Source organism: Cebus imitator, unplaced genomic scaffold (assembly GCF_001604975.1).
Source record: "Cebus imitator isolate Cc_AM_T3 unplaced genomic scaffold, Cebus_imitator-1.0 Scaffold56, whole genome shotgun sequence".
NCBI classification, from domain to species: domain Eukaryota; kingdom Metazoa; phylum Chordata; class Mammalia; order Primates; family Cebidae; genus Cebus; species Cebus imitator.
In genome coordinates, this window is record NW_016107371.1 from 3023284 (window position 1) to 3047189 (window position 23906).

Genomic DNA, 23906 nt, shown 5'->3' on the forward strand with positions numbered 1-23906 from the left:
TGTATATATATATATATATGTATATATATATATATATATATATATATATATATATATAAAATGAGTGCTACAGACAAAGTTCTTGAGACCAGACAGGATCACACAGTTTAAAATGTTTATAATGTCTCTGTCTGTCCCTTTTTTCACCATCTCCTTTATTGCGCTCTTTTGTCTGACTCTCACAGGAGACATGGATTACAACTGGTTGGACCATACGTCTTGGCATAGCAGTGAGGCATCCCCAATGTCTTTGGTGAGACATGTGGAGCCTTACTATTTAACTTTCGTTATCATTTCACTTTTCCTTTTTTTATTTACACCTTTGCATGTTTCTTTTTTGTATCTTTTTTTTTTTTTTATCCCACACCTGTAGGGGACAGTCAAAAGGGAAAAAGAAAAACTAGTGAGCAGGCAGTTTTGTCGGACTCTAACACCAGGTCTGAGAGACAAAAGAAAATGATGTACTTTGGTGGCCACTCTTTGGAAGAGGATTTGGAATGGTCTGAGCCTCAGATTAAGGACTCTGGGGTAGATACGTGTAGTAGCACAACCCTTAACGAGGAGCATAGCCATAGTGATAAGGTACTGAGATTGTGGAGCCTGCCTTTTAACCTGCTCATTTGGTCTTCGTTTGCTCTCTGTCACTCATTAAAACAGAACATAATAAAAGGACAGGGCATCTCAAGGGTCACTGTAGCATTTCTTAAGGTGCAGAAAAGAAAAACAAAACAACACAAAACAAAACAAACAAACCAAAAAAATCTCTTGCTTGCTTTGCTGTTTTTATTGTTTGACAGCATACCAAAAAATAAGTATATGAAAATAAAACTTAGGAACAAAGGAATGTTTTTGTCTTTTGTCACGTGAGAGAACTTTGTAATGTTATTAAAAACCACAAATAATAAATAATTTTTGGATTGGCTTATTTGATTGCTTGCATATATTTTCCTTGGGATGAAAATTAAATTATCAATAGTTTGAATCCCAGGCAAAAGGGAGATAATTGGGTCTGTTTGCACAGAAAAAGTTGTTTTTCTTTTTTCCCTTTCACTGTCATTTTGGTCTTTTGTTTTATTGTCATAGCATTTTAATGTAGTGTTAATTAGTAGTAGAGCCCTTGCCATCTGCTTTGATATTTATTATTTTTGCTTTTAGGATAGTGGGGCTTCTGAAATCTTTTTACCATATAGATGTGATTGACTGGAACTTGTGTTTTGCCTGCGAAATTTTGCATGAAGATATGCCTGTTACTTTTTGATAACTGTGAAGCTATGATTACACAAATCATTTACTTTCCTATTTAGCATATCATTCATAATAGAATAATGTTATTATTTACAGAGGCCTTGGTTCAGCCCTGAAAAAGAAGTAAACTACTCATGTTTTCAAGGTTATTTAACGATGAATATCACTGAATTATCTAGTAAAGATAATTTACTAAATAGATCAAAGACCTGAAAGAGTCATGTAAGAACCTCTGAAAAGTTAGAAATGTAGTCTATTCTCATCTGTAAATGAAGTCTTTTTCTCCCATGCAGATTCATTTGGGAAATTTTTGGGGGCTTGTGTACCTTTTTCTATTTTAATCTAGAAACCTACTCAAAAATGCCCTCATCATGTGTTCCAATTTAATGTTTTAATATGATTTGACTTTTTAATTTTTACATAATGCAGGTTTTCAAAATCTTCCAAAAGTGTTTGGAGAGGAAATTTTCATTTTTAAATGAATTCACTTGCGTAGACTTTCACTGTATCTTTTCTGCCTGTGCTTTTTTATTTTTCGGCATGTAGATAATTAGAGTCACATGTATTTTCAAAATTTCTCAGATTTTGTAGAGCTATGTAACTTAAGCATTGTGTCAGAGAACTGTAAGAATTGGAAGTAATTGGATTTTGAAAAAAAAAACCTTGAGATTATATTGAGGTTATAAGCATAATGTAGTACATCCTTACGATGAAAGCTGGTTTGTGTAATCATAATACTGGAATTCTGAAGTTTAGAGAGGTTGTACAAGCAGAGATCATTTGTCATAAAGTGATAAATAAAATCATTTACTTATTTTGTTTGTTGATGCAAAATGTCAGCACCCTGTAACCTGGCAGCCATCTAAAGATGGAGATCGTTTAATTGGTCGCATTTTATTAAATAAGCGTCTAAAAGATGGAAGTGTACCTCGAGATTCAGGAGCAATGCTTGGCTTGAAGGTATGTAATAAAATATATGAGATTTTGGTTCTATACTCTGTTACAGATTTATCAGAAAAGCAAAGGATAACTCTTTCAACCTGTACCAATTTAGTAGCACATTTTTCTATTTTCAGTAATTTGAGAAGATTTGCACTCATTATACGAAGCATTTCATTTTCCCGCTATTATTTAAGAAGTTGCCATAATTCCACAGTAATACTTGTATATATAAATTTGAAGACATTAAACGTAACCTCATTAGGATCAATTTGAATTTGAAATACAGTAGTCAAATGTATTTTAACTATACAGCTTATTTTTTAAGTCTAAATCTATGTTTATATTTTATTAAAGTGATAGTGTTTTTATAATTACTCAAAAACTTGGGAAATGTACTATGTATATCACAGATGAATATATGTATATAACTTTGTATATATACAGTAAAATATGTGTATGTGTGTATGTGCATATGTGCACTTAAGAGAGAACACTGTTTGAAGTCTAAAAACAAAAATAATTATGTTGGGAGATTAAATGCAAATATTGATTTATGTTTTACTGTAAAATACCAGAAAATTATTTGGTAAATACATTAAATAGAGCTTTGTTTGGTTTTTGTGAATCTAGTATAACCAATTAAAACCTGAAATGTAAAAAGAGGCTGGGCGTGGTGGCTCACGCCTGTAATCCCAGCATTTTGGGAGGCTGAGGTGGGTGGATCACGAGGTCAGGAGTTCAAGACCAGCCTTGCCAAGCTGGTAAAACCCCTTCTCTACTAAAAAAATACAAAAAATTAGCTGAGCAACATGATGGGCGCCTGTAATCCCAGCTACTCGGGAGGCTGAGGCAGAGAATTGCTTGAACCTGGAAGGCAGAGGTTGCAGTGTGCCAAGATCACACCACTGCACTCCAGTCTGGGCAATAGAGTAAGACTCCATCCAAAAAAAAGCCAAAAAAACAAAGAAAGAAAACGAAAAGAAAAAAGAGTGTGTCAGGTGCCATGACTCATGCCTGTAATCCCAAAACTTTGGAAGGCCCAGGTGGGAAAATCACTTTAGACCAGGAGTTTGAGACCATTCTAGACAGCATAGTGAAACCCTGTCTCTACCAGAAATTTTTAAATTAGCTGGGTATAGCAGCACATGCCTGGAGTCCTAGCTACTGAGGAGGCTAAGGAAGGAGGATTGCTTAAGCCCAGGAGTTCAAGGTTACAGTGGGCTATGATCACACCACTGCACTTCAGCCTGGGCAACAGAGTGAGACCCTGTCTCTCTGTAAGAAAAGTAAATGTTTTAGAGCTAAGCTATTGCTATAAACATTGTCTTGTAGAATATAGTAAGAGATATTAGGAAACTTTGGATGTAGGTGGAATTGGGCCATGTATTAGGTTATTTTTAGAGTGCTATAGAGGTATATCTGATACTGGATAATTTATAAAGAAAAGAGGTTCAATCAGCTCATAATTTCCAAGGCTTTATAGGAAGCATGGTGCCAATATCTGCTTGGCTTCTGGGGAGGCCTTAGGAAGCTTACAATTATGGTCAAAGGTAGAGGGAGAGTACTCATATCACATGGCAAAAGCAGGAGCAAGAGAGAGTGAGAGTGGGAAGCAAGGTGCCACATACTTTTAAATGATCAGATCTTGCAAGAACTATCACAAGACAGCACCAAGCCATGAGGAATCTGCCCCATGATCCAAACACCTGCCCTCAGGACCCACCTCCAGCATTGGAGATTACAGTTCAACGTGAGATTTGCACAGGGACAAACATCCAAACTATATCAGACTACTAACATTTATTGGGTGGCATCCACGTGGCTTGCACTCACCTGAGCATTTTATATCTGTTTTCTTAGTTAACACTCACAATAGACGAGAAATAGGCTTAGAGAGGTGTTGTAACTTCCTCGTGGTCACAAGATGGTGATGATGGTGGGATTTAATTCAGATTTGGCCATTTCCAGGGACAGTGGCACGTACCTATAGTTCCAGCTACTTCAAAAGCTAAGGCAGGAGGATTGTTTGAGCCCAGAGGTTCAAGTCCAGCCTGAGCAATATAGTGAGAGCCTTCGTCTTAAAAAAATTTTTAATCTAGATATGCCTATTATAGTGTTAGAATAAAGGTTAGGAAGTCTTGGCTTTAATTCCAAATACAGGAGTTACTAGTTATAGGAAACTGGACAAATAAACTTCTTTAGCTTTAGATTTCTTATCTGTTCAATGAGGATAATTGAATTGTGGTAATATGATTAAATAAATCAACATGCAAACATTTAGTACAGTGCCTGGCAAGCTTTAAATATCAATAACCATTATAGCCAGTATAATTAATTAATTATTATTAATGTTTGTTAAGCCAAGAAAGTTTTTAAATATTTACATAAGGATATAAGCACTTAAGAGCTATACATTTAATTTTCAGAATCAAACGAAGGACTAATTAGTTTATCAGCTGAATCGCAGCTATGTGTAATTCACTGTAATTATGGGAAAAAATGCAGGGAATAAGATACACCCCATGATTTTTGAATTCAAATAACTTTCACCATTTAGAAGAGAACAAACAATTAACTTCAGTCAGTGAAGTTGGTCGCTATTATTTGCTTCACTTGCCATGAAGTTGAGATATTGTCTGAATAGCAGTTGATTAGAATCAAAGCATTAATTTTGTAAGATGCTAATATCTTACAAGTATACATATGACTCCACAGCATTATTCCTAACATTGTTGTTTTCTAAAAGATATATTTTAATAGAAACATGAAAATGAAAAATTGGGATGCAGATGGTCTGAAGTTTATATTACTCCTGATGCAACTAAGTAAATTTTGTAATTTTTCTCAAGAAAGATCCACAATCATTATGCACATTATCAATGTTCCTAAAAGATTACTAATGAAAATTTGGTGGTATATCTTAATTATAGTAAAATAAACCAAAATTTTGTATTAAAATATTTACATCTGTAACTAGATATGTTTATATAATTAATATGATACTGTAAAATATGTTTTCGGAAATGACAAAAGCAAGAATTCTGAAATAAGGTAGAAAATTATCAATTGTTATGTTGTTTCTAAGTTATGCAACATTTCAGCAAATAATGGATTAAATGGCAAAACAGTTTAAATATGTGAAAAAGACTTAGCTCTCAGGGCACATACTAACCTAATAGAGACAATAAATTATTTAAGAAATCATTTCTGTACATTAAATTAGTGTTTTAGGTGTGGTAAATTGTTCTAGGTATTTTTTTACCTGAATCTTCAACTATGCTTATTTTAACAATATTCCCATCTTAATACTTTCCTCTTTTATACAGGTCGTAGGAGGAAAGATGACTGAATCAGGTCGGCTTTGTGCATTTATTACTAAAGTAAAAAAAGGAAGTTTAGCTGATACTGTAGGACATCTTAGACCAGGTAGAGTTTTACCTTTGATTGTACATTTACACCATTCAATTTGAGTAGTTATGAGTTACTTTCATTTATTTAGAAGTGATTTGACAATAACAGATAGTTCATTTTACTTAAATATGTCTCTATTCATTAATGGAAAGTCATAACTATTATTTCTTGAGTCATAGTAGATAAAATTATTTTTGTATTTACTTTGCCTTATTTTTTTCTAATGGGTATTCTAATCTGTATTTAATATTAACCATTTTGTTTCCCATAAGACCTTTTCCTTTTGAGAAAATTCCAACATAGTTTAGAACAAACTTTATGGATAAATGCATATTTTCTACCATGTGTTACTCTTATCTATTTGGTAATGGATACTATTGGAGAAATCCTTGAGTACCTTAAGAAGATTTGATAAGATGCTAATTATTAAGGTTTTTACAAGAGAGTTTAGACAGTGGAAAACAAGGTGCTCAGTTGTACATATATTGGGAAACCTATAGTACAGAGTCATAAAATCTTTAAAGAGGCAACTGATTTTGATAGTTGCTTAGAATTAGAATTTCTATTAAGAAATTATACAGAAATAATATTTATGTAATTTTTTTCCTCTAACCATTGGCCTTTTCTGTGAAATATGCTATCACCCTGGTCATCAAATTTTGTGTCACTGAAACTGTTCTCAGTATGTTTCATATTGTATAATGGTTATTTTATCCTATGGAGTTTATTGAAGTTTAAGATTGCTGTTAAGTGTATTTTATGGGATCAAATTTTCTTTATAAGATTATTATTACTGACACACACTATAGGTGATGAAGTGTTAGAATGGAATGGAAGGCTATTGCAAGGAGCCACATTTGAGGAAGTATATAACATCATTCTGGAATCCAAACCTGAACCACAAGTGGAGCTTGTAGTTTCAAGGCCTATTGGGTAAGTTGGTTTCAGTATTTTATATGTGTGTGAAGTTGAATACTGTTAAACAATTTGTAATGTGCCATCTAATAATTTCTGATTGCTTTATGGAAATAAATTATTTTATAGACAGTAACTCTTTATCTTTCCTTAGCAAAAGTACCTCACCAAAAATCGTGATATCTCTCTATCTGATAATATAGACGGTAGAATATACAGTTAGTTACAAAAGAAGAAGAAATATTTAGGTGTTTATTCATTTTATTGTTGTAACACCTTAGAAGGTGGTTATACAATTTAGTGGGGAAGAAGACTGTAAATCAACTATATTCTATAAATTTTACATTTTTCAAAATGTAGATTTCAACATCAAAAAGAAAAAGCCAAAGGAAATGCAATTCCTAGTAATAGTTTATAGATAGAGGTAACAGTTTATGGAAAAATGTGATATCTTTTTTAGCAGGGTGGACAAATAGACCAAAAATAAGCAAACACCAAAGTACTCTTTAGCTTTGTAATTTGTACCTCTGTTTTATAATGCCTATGCATTAAATATAATGTCTGTAGATTAAAATTGACAATTACCAAACATTGGCAATAAATATTAAAGAGGTAACTGAATTATATTATATGCCAAGGTAAGATATATACCTATATCAGAGTAAAAGCAACAGAAAAATATTACTGATAATGAATTATTAAATGCAGATTTGGGGCAAGAGCATTCTAGGGTGGAGCCAACAGATTCCTTTATTGTAGCAATAGTAATGTCCAGTTTTAATTCATTTAGAAAATGATGGGCCTATATTATTTTTATCTCTTTTTTAAAAAATGCTGAAAAAACGACTTAGGTTGGTGGCTTAGTTTTATGGAAATGTTCCTTTTAAAGTATTAAATCTGCACTTGAAGTTGTATTCTTTTTTATTTTGTCTTTTCACAGTTTTGTATTATGGTAAAACTGCAGTGTATAAGATTAGTGTATTAATCAAATATATTTCCTGGTATTAAAGAATCGTCAAGTCATATTTTTGTTTAATATATTAAAGAATTTATAATCCTTTATGTAATTTACTGAATGACTGTAACCATTAATATTTACCCCTTGTGTCAAATCTCAAATAAAAATATACACTTATTTTTGGTGTAAATACAGTTCCAAGGTAATGTTGAGATTCCCTGTTGAAACATGTTTGCCTCTTTCTCAATGATAGTACTACATTTTAAAAGTTTCTGGTGGATCACACCTGTAATCTCAGCACTTTGGGAGGGCAAGGTGGGCAGATCACTTGAGGTCAGGAGTTCAAGACCATTCTGGCCAACATGGCTAAACCCCGTGTCTACTAAAAATATAAAAATTAGTCGGTGTGGTGACAAGTGCCTGTAGTCCCAGCTTCTTGGGAGGCTGAGTCAGGACAATCGCTTGAATCCAGAAAGTGGAGGTTGCAGTGAGGTGAGATCGTGCCCCTGCACTCCAGCCTGGGTGACAGAGCAAGACTCAGTCTTGAAAAAATAAAAAAAATATAATAAAACTATCAATCACAATCCAAATATTTTAATTTTTATTTTGGTGATATTTTATTTGCACTTTAATGTTACTTATTTAGAACAGCGTGTAAAAGCAAAGAGCAGAATCGAATAAAAATGTATCTTTAAAGGGCCAGGCGTGGTGGTTTACTCCTATAATCCCAGCACTTTGGGAGGCCGAGGCGGGTGGATCATGAGGTCAAGAGATCGAGACCATCCTGGTCAACAAAGTGAAACCCTGTCTCTACTAAAAATACAAAAATTAGCTGGGGATAGTGGTGTGCGCCTGTAGTCCCAGCTACTCGGGAGGCTGAGGCAGGAGAATTGCTTGAACCCAGGAGTCGGAAGTTGTGGTCGGCCGAGATCATGCCATTGCACTCCGGTCTGGGTAACAACAGTGAAACTCCGTCTCAAAAAAAAAAAAAAAATGTATCATTAAAACTTATCTTTTTGAATACAAATTTTTTCTAACGGATAATTGTATAGTGAAGCACATAGAAAATAAAGTCTGTTTTTTGTAAGTATTCTATGAATGCATATGAATTTTAATTCCTTTTCAATAGTTGGGTCTAGCCCAGAATAATTTATTAGTGATAAATACTAAGGCTTGTTTCATATTTATATACTGCCACTATTATACACAGTTTTCTTCATTTACACTGTCCTATTAATAGTTTGATAAGCTAAAAATATGAGTTACATTAATTGTTGAAACAGTTTCTTGCTTTCTTTTTTTATCATTTCAGAGATATACCTAGAATACCTGATAGCACATATGCACAACTGGAGTCCAGTAAGTTTTATTTATTCTAGAAGAAAATGTGATTTATAATTGCATTCATCAGAGGTCAGACGAATTATTTATCTAGTAATGTCAAGTAAGAAATATGATAACCTTGTTATCAAGTATATAAGCATATAAAGATGGAAAATTTAGTATTATTTCATGTCACTGTGGGAAAAAGTACAAAAACGTAGACTATTTTAAGTTGTTTTTAACCAGATTGTCTTATTACAGATTTTTACATAGCATTATTAATGTATACTATAATAAACTGCAGATACTTAAAGAACACAATTAGTAAAGTTTCAACATACATATGTATCTGTGAAACCATCATCCCAACAAAAAATCATGAACTTACCCACTACTCCCAAAAATTCATTCCCAAAACTTCCCCCAGTTTTAAAATTTACTATTTGTAACCTCATCCCCATTAAGTGGGGAGAAATGTTTGGAATAAACTAGTGAATAATTATGTATATTTTAATTTATATTTTTGGAAAGTGAGATAATAGTTCTGATTTAACATCAGAGCAGTAATGGAACAATAAATACATAAGTTCAGTGTCAAATTTATCTATAATTTCAAAAATTATTTTAAGTGCTATTTCAAATGTTAAATTAATTTTTCCAATGAACTAAGTTTCTTGATTGATTGAGGGTACGGTAAGGGATATTAGGAGAGAGGAAGAAAAGGGTTTCAGTTTGAAATATGTTGATCAGGATAGACCATACTGAGACAGAAGGATTGGAGGGAAAATTTGGAGTGGCTGCCTAGGGAGGAAATCTTACAAGGTACAGGATAGGCGGATATAATGGCTTTAAGGCAAGAAGGCCTAAGTTGCATTTAAGCAAATTCAAGTAAGGCAGTGTAGCTGAATGGAATGAGCAAGGGAAAGAATGGTATGAATGAGGATAGAAGAATAATGGGCAAATTACATATATTATATAAACCACTGTAAGGACTTTGGGTTTTATTTTTCAGGAAAATTGGGAGCTGTCTAGGATGGTTTTTAGGAGATATTTAGTTTTAAAAATGACTACTAGGTTGCAAATAGCTTAAATAGAGTCAAGGTAAAAGCAAAGAGAACTAGTGTGAAGGTTAATCTGGTGGCAAGACAGTGGTGACTTAAACCATGGTAATAGCAATAAGGATTGTCAGATTCTCTGTATACCACAATAATTGGGAATATACTGTTAAAATAGATGTTTTTTACTTTCATATTTGCAATTACAAGTTTCTTTGAAGTCTTCGTCAGAGTAGTCCTTTGAATGCCATAGCTCTATACTTCAAAATATGGTTGATTTAGTATCTTTGACTAAGTGCTGAATGACTATCCAAAATAATATCATGATCACATAAAACTGTAACATAAATAAATAATAAAATTATATTATAAAATGATATTATCATCATTATCCTTATTGTTCCCATTTTATTTAGTATTTGCAACTGTGCTTGATGTTGTACCTATACTATCACATTTAATCTTTACAACAATCCTATGGGGTAGGTTAAAATTTGTATTTACCTTTATTACATTTCTCAGATACTGTGTGAACAACATGGAAACATTTATCTTATTTTAGCTACTAAATAAGTCTCTAGGCTATAATTACAGAATTACTTCTGAGGAGACAGGGGTCCTTTCTCAAATTAGATCCAGTATTTTATTGTTTAAACATTGATGTTTTTCCAAGTCCCTGTCCTTAACCTTTCTGGTCCCTCAATAAATTCTTTTCTTCCTATGGTTGTAATTGCCAGCTGTTTGACTTCTAAGTTTACATTATCAAAGGAGCTATCATTGTCCCTACCTGCCTGGATGGTCAAAGAATATATACATTCTGTTCTGTCTTCCTGCTACCTGAAGCTTAACAACCTTTATTGTAAAAACAAAACAAAACAAAAAACCCCAGCTTATTTCTTACTAGAAAGGCTTCATTCTTTCTACTTGCTGGTAATATAAAAGGTTTCATTGTTACTTCAAATCCCAAGGCTTGCAATTTACCCTTCATTTTACTCTGTACTCTCTCTAGAGGTGAGTTTTATCCACTTTTATTTCCAATTAGACATACAACTCTGCAGGTTAGTTTCCAACGCTAGTCTCTACTTTTACATTTGTTCCCATTTGTACTTCCACTTAGCTGCTTTACATCTCCCTTTGGATGTCTCGGAGATGTTGTAGGTTCACTGTGTTCCAAATTAAGTTCTTATACATCTGTTCCCCTAAACACAGGTCTTCCCCAGTGTTCTGAATCCCAGTGAATGTCAGCAATATTTTGTCTGGGTAACACAACAGACATACAGGGAATATTCTTGACCACAAGAATCAAAATAGTGACAGTAAATATTTAATATTTTATTTCCTTTTTCATTTCCCTCGCTTCTTTATGCCAGTTTAATTTGTTATATTCTTCCTGACATTGTTTTAAAAAATTAATAATTTTGGACTTAATTTTTAGCATTTGCAGATGTAGTCTGTCTTCCAGTTGCTTTATTGATTTATGTTTTGATTACTTCTTGTTTCTATTTTTAAAATTTCCTTACTATGTTATTGTAAAATGTGAATATAGTACACCTAACAGACAGTAACTAAGTCCTGAGATAGAGGTCTGAGGTCTGTCTCTACTATAATTGGCACAAAAAATGGTTCACTGTTGGTCTTAAGAGAATCCCTGTACTGTACTCTTGCTTCCAAAAAAACCCTTTAAGAATATTTGGAATGTTGTGTCTAAGAAAATGGTCTATTTTATATTTTATAATGACATTTTATGGATATCAAAAAATAATTTAAAAGATATGTGGCAAAATTTACTAAGTACTTGTGAAGAGCCATTGTTATTATTTGTTGTGTATAATTATCGTTTCAGGTTCTAGCTCCTTTGAGTCTCAAAAAATGGATCGTCCTTCTATTTCTGTTACCTCTCCTATGAGTCCTGGAATGTTGCGGGATGTTCCACAGTTCCTATCAGGACAACTTTCAGTATGTAGTCATTACATTTATTTTTCTTTTTGGAATATCAAATAGTGTTTTTTAAAATACGATGCTAGTTTTTTACAAACCAAGTTATTCCTAGAACATAATTGTGCTTTTAACCTCAAACTTTCTCATTCTTAAAATTTTAATTTTTGAAATCTAATTTTGATTATTTATCATACTGCTTCGTTTTGTAGAGTTTAGATTTTCTGGAATTTAATAAAAGATTTTGTGAAGATATGTAGACCCTTTTTAACCTTAGTAATTATACCAAAATTCAAGCTCATAATTTTTGCTCTGTACCTTAAGATGACTATAAATTGTCATAGATTTTTAAGAGAAATAAAAATGTTGCATTATATAAAGATGGCATTTCAGATAAAAATAAATATTTATGTATTCTTCAATGCTTTTCAACTTTAAGGTTATTTGGTATAAGCTCATAGTATTCATTGGAGTTGAATATTGCTATGAAATATAATGGTACTTGATGTTTTTGTCAATAGACAAAATGAAATAAATAGGGAAATATATAATAGATTGCTGAATACTTCAGATAACTTTGCACATTAAGTGATCTCTGATTTGAACATTTTAAAATAAAAGTTAAATGTTCATTTATGCATTTTATTTTGTGTTGATACCAGAGGAGCTTTACAAATGTCTTTACTTTTTATTCATTTGTTCTGTTGTCATTTCCTTACTTAACCATTTTAAAATATTAACATAATTAAATTTATTGTTATATATTAGAAAAATGCAGGTTAATATTACGAGTATTGTTGGCGATTACTAAACTTGAAATTTCATGAGTATTAAGGTATTTAGGTTGTCAAAATTTAGATATTGAATTTTGGATTTAAAAAATGTTACAGTTAAAAACTAAGCTATTTGAGGCTGATATTTTAAGACCAAAAAAATAGCCTTTTTTTTTTNTTTTTTTGAGGGGAAAGGGTATTTGATTTTTATGAAGTATTTTTATTAATTAAAAGGAGTTATAGTACTGAAGTATATGCAAAAAGGAAAAGAAGTTTATTTTAAGTTATTTAAAAAGTCATTAGACATGTCTTCTTTTTAGAACTATTTTGAACATAAAGGTGACAATAACAGAAATGTCATTTAAAAAAGAATATCAGATGCTATTAGGAGATTGCAAATGTTTCACTAAAATAATTTTTTCTCTTTATTATTTTCCTATCTATTTGATAAACAGAGTGAATTTTTTCATTTGAGACCAGTGGTCTTTTTTTGAGCCTACGCAATAAGTAGCATATTTCTACTTATTCTCTTACATATATTGACAGCACATATGTTGTCATTTATCTTTACAAATGTATATTTTATTCTACCATCCTATAAAATGTTAATAAATGTTATTTCTTATTATGGATCCATTTCAATAGTTCATTCTTAAATCATGTTTTTGGGACTGGATGGTACCAGTCCATAAATAAATCTGTGTGTGTGTGTGTGTGTGTGTGTGTGTGTGTGTGTGCACGCGCGCGTGTGCGCGCGTGTCTGTGTATCCGTGTTTGTGTCTATGTGTACATATAGTTTGCTTGAGTTGGTAAAGAAGGAGTGGAAGTTAGATTTCTGTAATAAGTAAGTATCACTTTATTATCTCATTTGAATCCCAAGATCTTATTACGGATTGGACTAGGAGGGGAGGAGGAGAAGCGCAGTTCAGGGATTTAGACAAATTTCAAATTCAGCTCTTTTTCTTCATGGTTAAAAAATCATATGGTAATAGGTAAAACTGTTAAATATTTGGGGGAAATATAAACTTAAAAGTTTCACTTCTGAATTTTTGTATAACCATTTAAAGTTATAATCTTTAGGTTTGTAAGTGATGTTGTAATTTAAAATATGTATTGTTTTCTCCTTTTCTTATGACTTGGAGGGGTTATGTTCCACTATGATATTAGTAGTAAAACTTTTAGCTGCATATGTTTTGAAATTGTCCACACTTGTACACATGCCCAACCCGCATATATAAAAAATATTGGTTATAAATATACTACATATTTATTGTGGGAAATCTGGAAAGTACCAAAAATTAATAAAACATAAAAATCACCTATAATCCAGACACTGAAATATAACCATTCACATACATATAAATTTTTAAACAAAACTAAAATAAATATATACTATTTTGAATCCTGATTTTTCATTTAGTAACATTGTGGATGTTTTCCTGTCTTTAAAAATTCCTCTTAAAATTGTTTTAATGGCTATTTTAATACTTCATTGTAACTTAAATCATTATAATAGGGTATCTTGCTTATTTCTAACTTATTATGAATAATGATACGTGGAAATTCTTGAATATAAATCTTGAATATTTTTGTTAGGACAAAATCCTTTTGTCAGGATAACTTTCTAGGAATAAAATTACAATATAAAGGGCAAAGGAAAATTTTAGGATTCTTGAAACGTATTTTCAAATTTTTCCTTCAGAAATTGTTTTACCTAATTAACTCCAATCATCTACTTAAGAAGTATATGTTAAGTTCTGAGCCCAACATCTAGTATAGTGCTAGTTAGTGGGAATACAAATGAACATGATGGAATGGTTTTTACCTTCATGTAACTTATGAATTTTATTCTTATATTTTGCAGCCAGGAAAACATAAGTAAGACACCATCTTGTATATATTGTTCTCTTTATATTTAATCCTGTCTCTATCAGCCTGGAGACAATTTTGGTTTGCTCTTACGATGTGGAGGTTAGAAAAATATATCTACATATATCAACACTAAGGAAAACTAGGAAGTTATAAACCAACATTATAATTCCTTTTTCCTTCTATTCTACCTTTGGACAATTTTGCTTTTGGTGAATTTTTACTTGGGCCCATACCTCACTTACAAAATTATGATATTGCTAATTCCTGAGAACAATGATAATATTTATACTATGTGAGCTGACCTTCCTAATATTCTGCCAGTTCATGTCTCAAATAGAAAATATATACATGTAATAGCATTCTCAAAGGAGGTGATTGTAAAATATACATGTAATGTAAATTTGTTGTTTACATTTTCATGCTCAAGCTGATGATTATTTTTTAAATGTATGCAATTTATTTTCTCTCTATTCTTGAATTGTCCTGCTGCTTATTATTCTGGGGCATAACAGTGAAAATGCTATTTATGTTTTGGTGAGGAAAATCAGCATGAACTCAGGTTTATGCCATGTAGGCTGTATGTTAGCATTTTCACTGACAGCACTCCCTTATTATGACTCCATTTTTAAAATGTGTTCTTCCAGAATTTAGCAGTTTTTTCCTTCAGTGGATTTCTTTTATAGTTCTTAATATTTTTAATTCGTTTATAGTCTTTGGCTAGTTTTATAGTAGGGTGTTAAAAGAAAATATAGCTTCAATTATTTTCAAAGTGAGAAAAGACTCAGAATTTTCTGTGGGAACATATTATACAATTGATTTTATTGATAATCATATTTTATTTCACTCACTTCATGATCTGTGGTTGATTTATGGTTGCAGTATTTTTCCAAGTTACTTTTAAATAGTATTTTTGACTCAATTTTAAGTAAATATTATAAATATTTCTTTTATATGTCCATTTAAAAGGAGTACATAATTTAAGAAGAGGTATGTGTCCTTTCTATCTCCTTATAAACTCCATAGCCTTTTAAAAAATTTCTATAAATGAAAGACTTTTTTTTTATCTTTTACACTTCATTGTCATAACTTTGTTATTCTGAAAGTATTGCATGAAAGGAATGTTCTGAAGCTAGTAGTGCAATTAATAGTAGAAAGCGACATTAAAATGCAAAATAAATTGTGGTGTACAAATTCAAATTCTTCATTTGTATGAGGCCTGAATCATATCTCTCATGCTTATAATATAAATGAATTAATAGTAATTACAAATTACAGTGAGGCACATAGTAGTTTGCCATCCCTATCTGAAATATCCATAGAGACAGAAAGCTGGTTACCAGTGGACAGCGAGATGGAAAAATAGGGAGTGATTATGTAAAGTATAGAGTGTTCTGGGAGTGATAAAAATGTTTTGAAACTGGAAGGAGGTGGTGAATCCACAGAATTCTAAACACAGTAATTGTCACTGAATTGTGCACTTTAAAATAGTCAGTTGTGGCTGGGCGAGGTGGCTCATGACTGTAATTCCAGCACTTTGGGAGGCTGAGGCAGGCAGATCACCTGAGGTCGGGAGTTCAAACCAGCCTGACCAACTTGGAAAAACCCCATCTCTACTAAAAATACAGAATTAGGCATGGTGGCTCATGGCTGTAATCCCAGCTACTCAGGAGGCTGAGGCAGGAGAAACACTTGAACACGAAAGGTGGAGGTTGCAGTGAGCAGAGATTTCGCCATTGCTCTCCAGTCTGGGCAACAAAAGTGAGACTCCATCTCAAAAAAAAAAAAAGTCAGTTGCATGTTTTGTGAATTTTACCTTAATTTAAAAAATATCAACACAAAAATGTATTTTTAGAACCATATTTAAAATATAAACTCATGGGTGAAGATTAGGTGTAAATTGCCATAGGTTTCAGAAGGTTGATTCAGAAGTCTATGAGATGTATGTATGAATTCATTTTAGAACATAGAAAAATGTTTTAAAGGATTAATTTAATTGAAAGTATTATTTCTTTTTATGTGACTCTTCTTTTATTACATAATATTTACTTGTAAAAGTATTCTGTAACGTTAATATTTTTGGTCTAAAACAAAACAGGTAGGAGGACAGGGGACATAAAATGTATTTCTGAAGTACCTCGTTTAGTCCCCTTCTTCAGCGTGTTGAGTTTATGAATTTCATGTATCCCTTTTGTCATTTGCTAAAGCATTATAACAGTCTGTGGTAATGCAGATAGACATCAGTAACATACTCCATATCTGAATATTTCTTCCTTTGGGAATATATGCACACAAAAAGGAAGACAGCTTAGATTTGAAACTGCCTTGGTTTTGAAAGAGAGAGAGAGAGATTGAGAGAGAGAGAAGGATGACTTATGATTGAATGACAGTCTGCTTTTAAGTCTGCTTTCCTTTGGGTTTTAGATTTATGTCTTAAATAAACTGTGTCTGTTCAATGCCAACTGAATTGGCCAAAAGTCCTCTTAGTACACATTATCTGTTTCCAGTTAGCAGTGGAAAGAGAGAAGCCTTTAACTGTTTATGATTTTGAAGTAGACAAGAGAGAAATCCATTAGAAATCTGAGGAATGGGATGGAATCTCGGTGATAAAAGCAGAATTAAATGCCTTGAAATCCATTCCCAAACTCGGATTATGTTCTGTTTTAACTGTTGGAATGTTGGAATGCCTAATAAAGGCAATATTCTGATTATTGTGGTGTCTTTTGGAAACTGTTTCAAAATGAAAACAAAAGTCACTAAGAGAAAGGAAATTTGATTTGATTCTGAGAACCTGATTTAGAGATTTAATTAGAACTGGGCTCTATTTTCTGCCTTTACACTATCTTGCTTTTTGTTTGAGTATGGGCAAGTGTTTTTAGCACTTTTCTTTGTTTCCTCATCTACAAATTGGGGGTAGAAGCCACTATCTCATAAGGTTATTGGAAATACCATAAGGCTATAAACTTAAAATAAACTGTCAATAAAGGCTAAGAGAAATATTACAAACTAACAAACTTTCTTATATGCTCCAAACCATATAAGAAAGAAATAAGATATTGTCATTAATAGGTGTGATTAGCAATAAACATATTATATTGAGTGGTACATAATAAATGTCCAATGATGATGTTTCAGTACCAGAACCTGATATGGATTCATCAAGTGTGAATTAACTAATTCAATAAGTTTCCACATACTTTAATGTGTTTATCCTTTTAAGAAATTCTAAAGCTAATTTGAGTAATAGTTTTTGACTTTGGTTAGACATACTTTGGAGAAGTCACACAATTACTTTCACAGATGGCTTTTCACTAATAACTTGGAAACACATTTTCAACTAACTCCTTTTTACAGTATCCTATTTTGTATGTAATGTGTTTAAGGATAAAATCTGAAATTTATTGATTCTTGGATTATGCTTATAATCATTCTTCAAAATATATGAGCCCAAATATGTTATTTTATATTGTCTTTATTCCTGTTATGTGAACTACATTGAACAATTGGATTATACAAATTCTAATATTTTGTATAGTTTGTAATGTATTTTGGCATTGGACAAAATTTATTGATTACATGAAGTACTTATTTTTGATAAATATTGTCATGGAAAAATTGGATTTAAGGGATAGTTGTATGTGTTTGTTTTTACTTTTGGTCTTTTAGTTCCAGCGTGTTGTCCTTTTTGGTTTTGTTTTATTGCTTTTTTCTTTAATTTTGCTTACCAGAGCCAAAGCCTTAGTAGAAGAACAACGCCTTTTGTTCCTAGGGTTCAGGTAAAGGCCTTGTCTGCCTGATAGAAACTAAAGTTGTGTTTTAACCCTTATTTGTATGTTTTTGGAAAATGCGTTAGTAGGAAAACTTTTTTTGGTATGTTGCTCCAAACCATAATATTGACTTTCAAATCATTTTATTAGCCAGCTTGTAAAATTCTGCATGGAGATTAGAATACTGACTAAAAATTTAAAGAGACAATCTTTGTTAGTGATTTTATATGAAAAACTAAATGCTAAACCTTATAGATGTCAAAGTGGCATTTAAAGTAGATTTAATGTAGATTCTACTCATATATGTAACATTTACAGAAATAGCTAATTTTATACTATTGATATTTTCCTTTATTATTTTAAGGTTACTGTCTCTTTAAATCGCTCATTATGTCACTTAACATCTATACTCTCTTGCATTTTCCAAGTAATAAATCCTTGAGGAGACTGGCAAATAAATTTGTACCTTATTTAAAATATGAATTTTATGCATATTATATATAAAGTTCAGTTTTTAGAAAGTATTTTACTTTGAAAGAACAGAATTACAATCCAAATAAAATAAATTGAATTTATTTTGTTAATATTTTGTCATTGCAATTTTATTTAATGTTACTGTAATACTTGGGTACAAGTTGTTTGCCTCTTTTCATTAGGAAACCCTTATATGGTAAAGTAATGTCAATATAGCTTTTTAAAAGTAGTATTATGCTTTCCTTGCTTTGCTGCATGTTTTTTTTTTAAATTTGTTGCTTCTGAGTAATACTTATTTTGTTTACATTTTAAAAATTACTCTAGTTAATATTATACAGTAGAAAATATTTACCTATGCTGCTTAGGTCCTAGGAAAATTAAAAATGGTTACATGCTAAAGCTGGAATGATAATTATTTTAAAACAGTTTAAATTATACTAATATTTTTATTAATGAAATTGGGGCTAAACAGGGTCTATGTCAGGACCAGAATTGTGAAATATGTTTGTTATATTTTGGGGGATCAACAGCTATATTTTAACCTCTTATTTAAAAAGCACAGATAAGAAATTAAGAATGTTATAAAGTGATGTACCTAATAAAATCTGTTTTGATTATGTGAACTGGATATCTATTAAAAACTTCAATGCAAGTCCCATAATATAAATAAAAATTAGAGCTATTATCAAATACCCAGTTTAAGACAGTCTATTAAAAGGTATAATTTTGACCAAGTAATCAGTAAAGTTAAAATGTGCCCTTTTGCTATCCAAATTATTTTAATATCTGTACATTTGTAATTTAGAATTTAGTAAACTATAAAATATTATAGCAAAAATATGAAAACCATATGTTTACTGTCTGTATAAGAAATGGATAATATTAGTAAGTGATAATATTTTTGATTTTCTATGGCATAAGGAAATCTGAAAAGAATACTCTCTGTCAGACTTTTGAAGTATATATCTCAAATGCTAGTTTTAATGATTTTAAAGGAGCAAAAATATTGCTGGTAGAGATGGCAGCAAATACTTAGTTTAATGCCTCAAAATGTTCTCACAGAAATCAATAATTTGCCCTGATAATTTTTAGCTTAGTCTCTTAATAAAAAAATTATTATTTCTTTGTTTCTTAAATGTAACATTTATTGCAAAGGAATTTTTTAACCTTGCAGAATCTTTTTTTTTTTCTTTGAGGTACTTAATAGTCATGTCCTGATCCTCAGAGAAAGCTGTTTAATGTCTTAGAAAAAAATTAAGCCATAAACTCTTTATGACTGGTGAAAATAGAGAATACCATAGAAATCAGTTGGGTTTTGGTCACACATTTAGAACCATGAAACTACCTGTAACACCTCTTTCATCTCATATACAATTAAACATTCCTGCATTTCTTTCTTTCGTTGTTTTCCCCTCATGTCTTTTGCCAGAAGAATAGTCTCTTTTATGCCCCCTTTTCTTATCTGTATCTATGTTCTAATATTATTAGACAAGCAAGTATTTGAACTGTTGTCTGTTCATATATTGGAGACTTTTTTTCTTCAAGTTGTTGTACTCTTAATCTAAAGCAGTGGTTCTCAAATTTTAATGCACTTGAGGATCACCTAGAGGACTTGTTAAAATTCTGATTCAGTAGGTAAGAGGTGGGCCCCAGGAATTTGTAATTTTTTAATAAATAAGTGAGATAGTACTGACACAGGTTTATTAACCACAGTTTGAGAAATATTTGTCTAAGGTCTGTTTTTGTACTTAGCAACTCTGTTAGAAAAACTTCTTGTTATACAACAGCAAGATAATACCTACATTAATTAAAATGACAACATAAAAACTAATAACTATAATTTTAAAAATTTGGATATTTCTTTTTTTTTTTTTTTTTTTTTTTTTTTTTTAATTTTTTTTTTTTTTTTTTTTTTTTTTTTTTGAGACGGAATTTCGCTCTTGTTACCCAGGCTGGAGTGCAATGGCGCTATCTCGGCTCACCGCAACCTCTGCCTCCTGGGTTCAGGCAATTCTCCTGCTTCAGCCTTCTTAGAAGCTGGGATTACAGGCACGTGCCACCATGCCCAACTAATTTTTTGTATTTTTAGTAGAGACGGGGTTTCACCGTGTTGACCAGGATGGTCTAGATCTCTTGACCTCGTGATCCACCCACCTCGGCCTCCCAAAGTGCTGGGATTACAGGCGTGAGCCACCGCGCCCGGCCAAATTTGGATATTTCTTACTCTTATTTCTATAAAAGGGTTGATTCCATTTGGCAAAGAAAAAATGATATAAATAATTTTATATACTTTTTTGGGCTGTCAGTTTACCTTTTCTGACTCAAAAGTAACTCAGTGTCTCATTCCCTAGGATATGAAGTGAGGGACTCAACAAAGCCATGTTGGAATTGGAACTGAACTGCCAGTGTTTCATGTATAACCAGCTCTGATTTTTACTTATTATTTTCAAGTTCCAAATTTCTGGTTCCATTTCAGTTTCAATACAGTGGTTAGAGATGTGCTGAGTTCTGGGCCAAGATGTGGATCAGAGCCATACTTATCATAGATATTGACATAGTAGAATCAGCTAGCTAGGTGTGCAGGTGTGAGGTATGTGTGTGGGAGGTGATAACTGTTAAATCAAGTGAATTCAGCAGCTGGATGTGAAGTTCCCTTCCCTAATTATGGCACAGAGAAATTATTCTCATTTTCTTATCTCAAAAAATAAAATGTACTTTTATTATTCTAAGGATGTTATTCATAGGCTTCACAAAAGAATGAGACTTTCTGTCTGAATAAGGACAATTTTTAAACATGAATTCATTATCGTTTCAAGTTCCAACTGAAAGAATCTATTGACTAAAGCTACTAGTAAATCCCTTTTGCTTATAATATTTTAAATGTTTTTAACTGTGAAATAACATAAAACATTTACTTGAAAATTCCCTATGAATGTTATATAAGCAGGATACTATCTACTCAGTTCATTTTGAGCACTTATTCTGAATTCGGTATCGTAGAGGAACCAAAATGAACTGGTGATTCTTGCATAGGTAAAGATACAGAGTAGTCATTGTATATAAAGTCCTTAATTATGATAATGTAATTATGTGCAGATTAAGATAATAAAAAGTCCACATGCTTTATCAGTCAAACTGAAATGTCTGAATCATTCTTTTATTCATTGAAGTTATTATAGTATATCCTTTTATTTTAACTAGCTACAATTTACTAAGTAAAATTTATATTCTGTGCTAATGTTACTCTAAGAGAATGGGGTGAAGATTGGAAAAGTAAACATTGTGTTTGTGTAATAAATGTTTGAATTGATAAATGAATATATTTGGTTTTCAGATAAAACTATGGTTTGACAAGGTTGGTCACCAATTAATAGTTACAATTTTGGGAGCGAAGGATCTCCCTTCCAGGGAAGATGGGAGGCCAAGGAATCCTTATGTTAAAATCTACTTTCTTCCAGACAGAAGGTAAGGATATAAAACAAAAACAAATGTTCTGGAAAATAAATGAGAAAATGTTAATAGCAATGGGTATTTCAATTCTATATCATTTATTGGTATCATATGTGAAGTTTAACATAAATGTGGTGGTTCTTAGGAATCAAAATAGTGACAGTAAATATTTAGGATTTTAAAAACAAACATTGTATATGTGATTTGAATATTAATTTTAGGCATGTGTGTATTATTTCTTGTATATATGTTCATTTTTCAAAATCCTTAAAGATTATGCTTCCAAAAATCAAAATTTTAACACAAATTGTAGAGTGAAAAAGCTAAAATACTAAAATTTTTAGTCTAAAATACTAGCTTTCTTAGTCAAAAAGCTAAAAATACTATGAAAGAGTATTCATATTTCTCTACAATTTCTACCTCCCCTTACCAAGATATTATTTCTCTCTGTTCTGTAAATTTAACAAGTATGTTTTGTATTCATCACCTCATATCGTGAAGAAAACTTACTATGGGGTCTAAGACCACTTTCTTCAAGCATTATTTGTTTTGTATCTATTCTAATCAATAAAAATGGTGGTGTTCTACCCTTAGTTTTTTTTTTTTTTCCTTTTTGTTCTACCCTGGTTTAAATGGAGAAATTAGTATTGGAGAAATATTTTATACAAAAAAAAGCTAATCACTCTGAATTTCAGGCATATAAAAAATAAAAGAGACCATTCAATAGGCATAATGAAAAAAGAAAGAAGGAATGATACCAATTACCTTTCCCCAACTATCTGTCTGCATCCCTGCCTCCCAAGGCAGAGTGCTCTCAAGATCTGATTATTTTTTCTCAGGTTGGAAGTGGACTGGCACAGATGTGATCTTAAACATGTTTATACACTTTTGGATTCTGATTGATTTTGTTATTTAGTTCAAGTAGAAAGTGATCAAGGTTGAGTTGGGTGCCAGTGTCACCTGACAACAATCTCAGCAAAGAAAAGGACAATAGAATAGACAATTAATAAAGGTTTTGCATTTTATGTGATACATATTTTGAAGTCAAAGCTGTATATCAGATTCCTCAGGATACATCAAGATGCCACAGCATCTAAAATTATTAGAAACTATTTGCTATATAATTTTATCTTATAAAGTTTGATTAAGATAGCTGTTTTTAACAATTTGGGTTGTCTTTGAGATACATGTGGAACTGTAAGGGAAGCGAACAGCCATAATCATCTATGCTTTTGTGCACATTACTTAAGTTTCTACTTAATCAAAACTTTGAAGGGAAACACATTTTTAAGGCAATTAAACTTTTGCAAGTTACTCAGTTTCTTTCGTGACTATTTTTGCTTAGTTTTATTTTTATGTAACCCCTCTTCCTGAGCAGATAGTGCTAAAAGGGAAGCTTTTCTAGGCTGGATGCAGTGGCTCATTCCTGTATTCACAGGGTCACTTGAGGTGAGGAGTTCAAGACCAGCCTGACCACCATAACGTGACCCTATCTTTGGCTGTCGAAGTGGCTTGCATCTGTAATCCAGCACTCTGGGAGGCCAAGGTGGGTGGATCACCTGAGGTCAGGAGATTGAGACCAGCCTGACCAACATGGTGAAACACCATCTCTACTAAAAATACAAAAAATTAGCCAGGTGTGGTAGCAGGTGCCTGTAATCCCAGCTAACTTGGGAGGCTGAGATAGGAGAATTGCTTTAACCAGGAAGGCAGAGGTTGTAGTGAGCTGATATTGCACACGCCATTGCACTCCAGTCTGCGTGACAGAGCAAGACTCTGCCTCAAAAAA

At 31.9% G+C, this 23906-nt stretch overlaps 1 protein-coding gene across 49 annotated transcripts in view; it reads left to right on the forward strand.

Moving 5' to 3' along the window:
* The window catches only part of RIMS2 (regulating synaptic membrane exocytosis 2), a 688984-nt gene that overhangs the window by 347144 nt on the left and 317934 nt on the right, over nucleotides 1-23906 (forward strand). For 19 of the 49 annotated variants that reach the window (XM_037738660.1, XM_037738674.1, XM_037738661.1 and 16 more), the window contains 8 exons: nucleotides 374-582; nucleotides 2086-2205; nucleotides 5514-5613; nucleotides 6408-6531; nucleotides 8784-8830; nucleotides 11693-11805; nucleotides 18155-18202; nucleotides 22002-22132. In XM_037738660.1, the coding sequence (XP_037594588.1) occupies nucleotides 374-582; nucleotides 2086-2205; nucleotides 5514-5613; nucleotides 6408-6531; nucleotides 8784-8830; nucleotides 11693-11805; nucleotides 18155-18202; nucleotides 22002-22132 (892 nt within the window). Of the gene's footprint in view, nucleotides 1-185; nucleotides 254-373; nucleotides 583-2085; nucleotides 2206-5513; nucleotides 5614-6407; nucleotides 6532-8783; nucleotides 8831-11692; nucleotides 11806-18154; nucleotides 18203-22001; nucleotides 22133-23906 lie in introns of all 49 variants that reach the window. The other 30 variants (XM_037738672.1, XM_037738684.1, XM_037738687.1 and 27 more) reach the window with 3 other exon arrangements.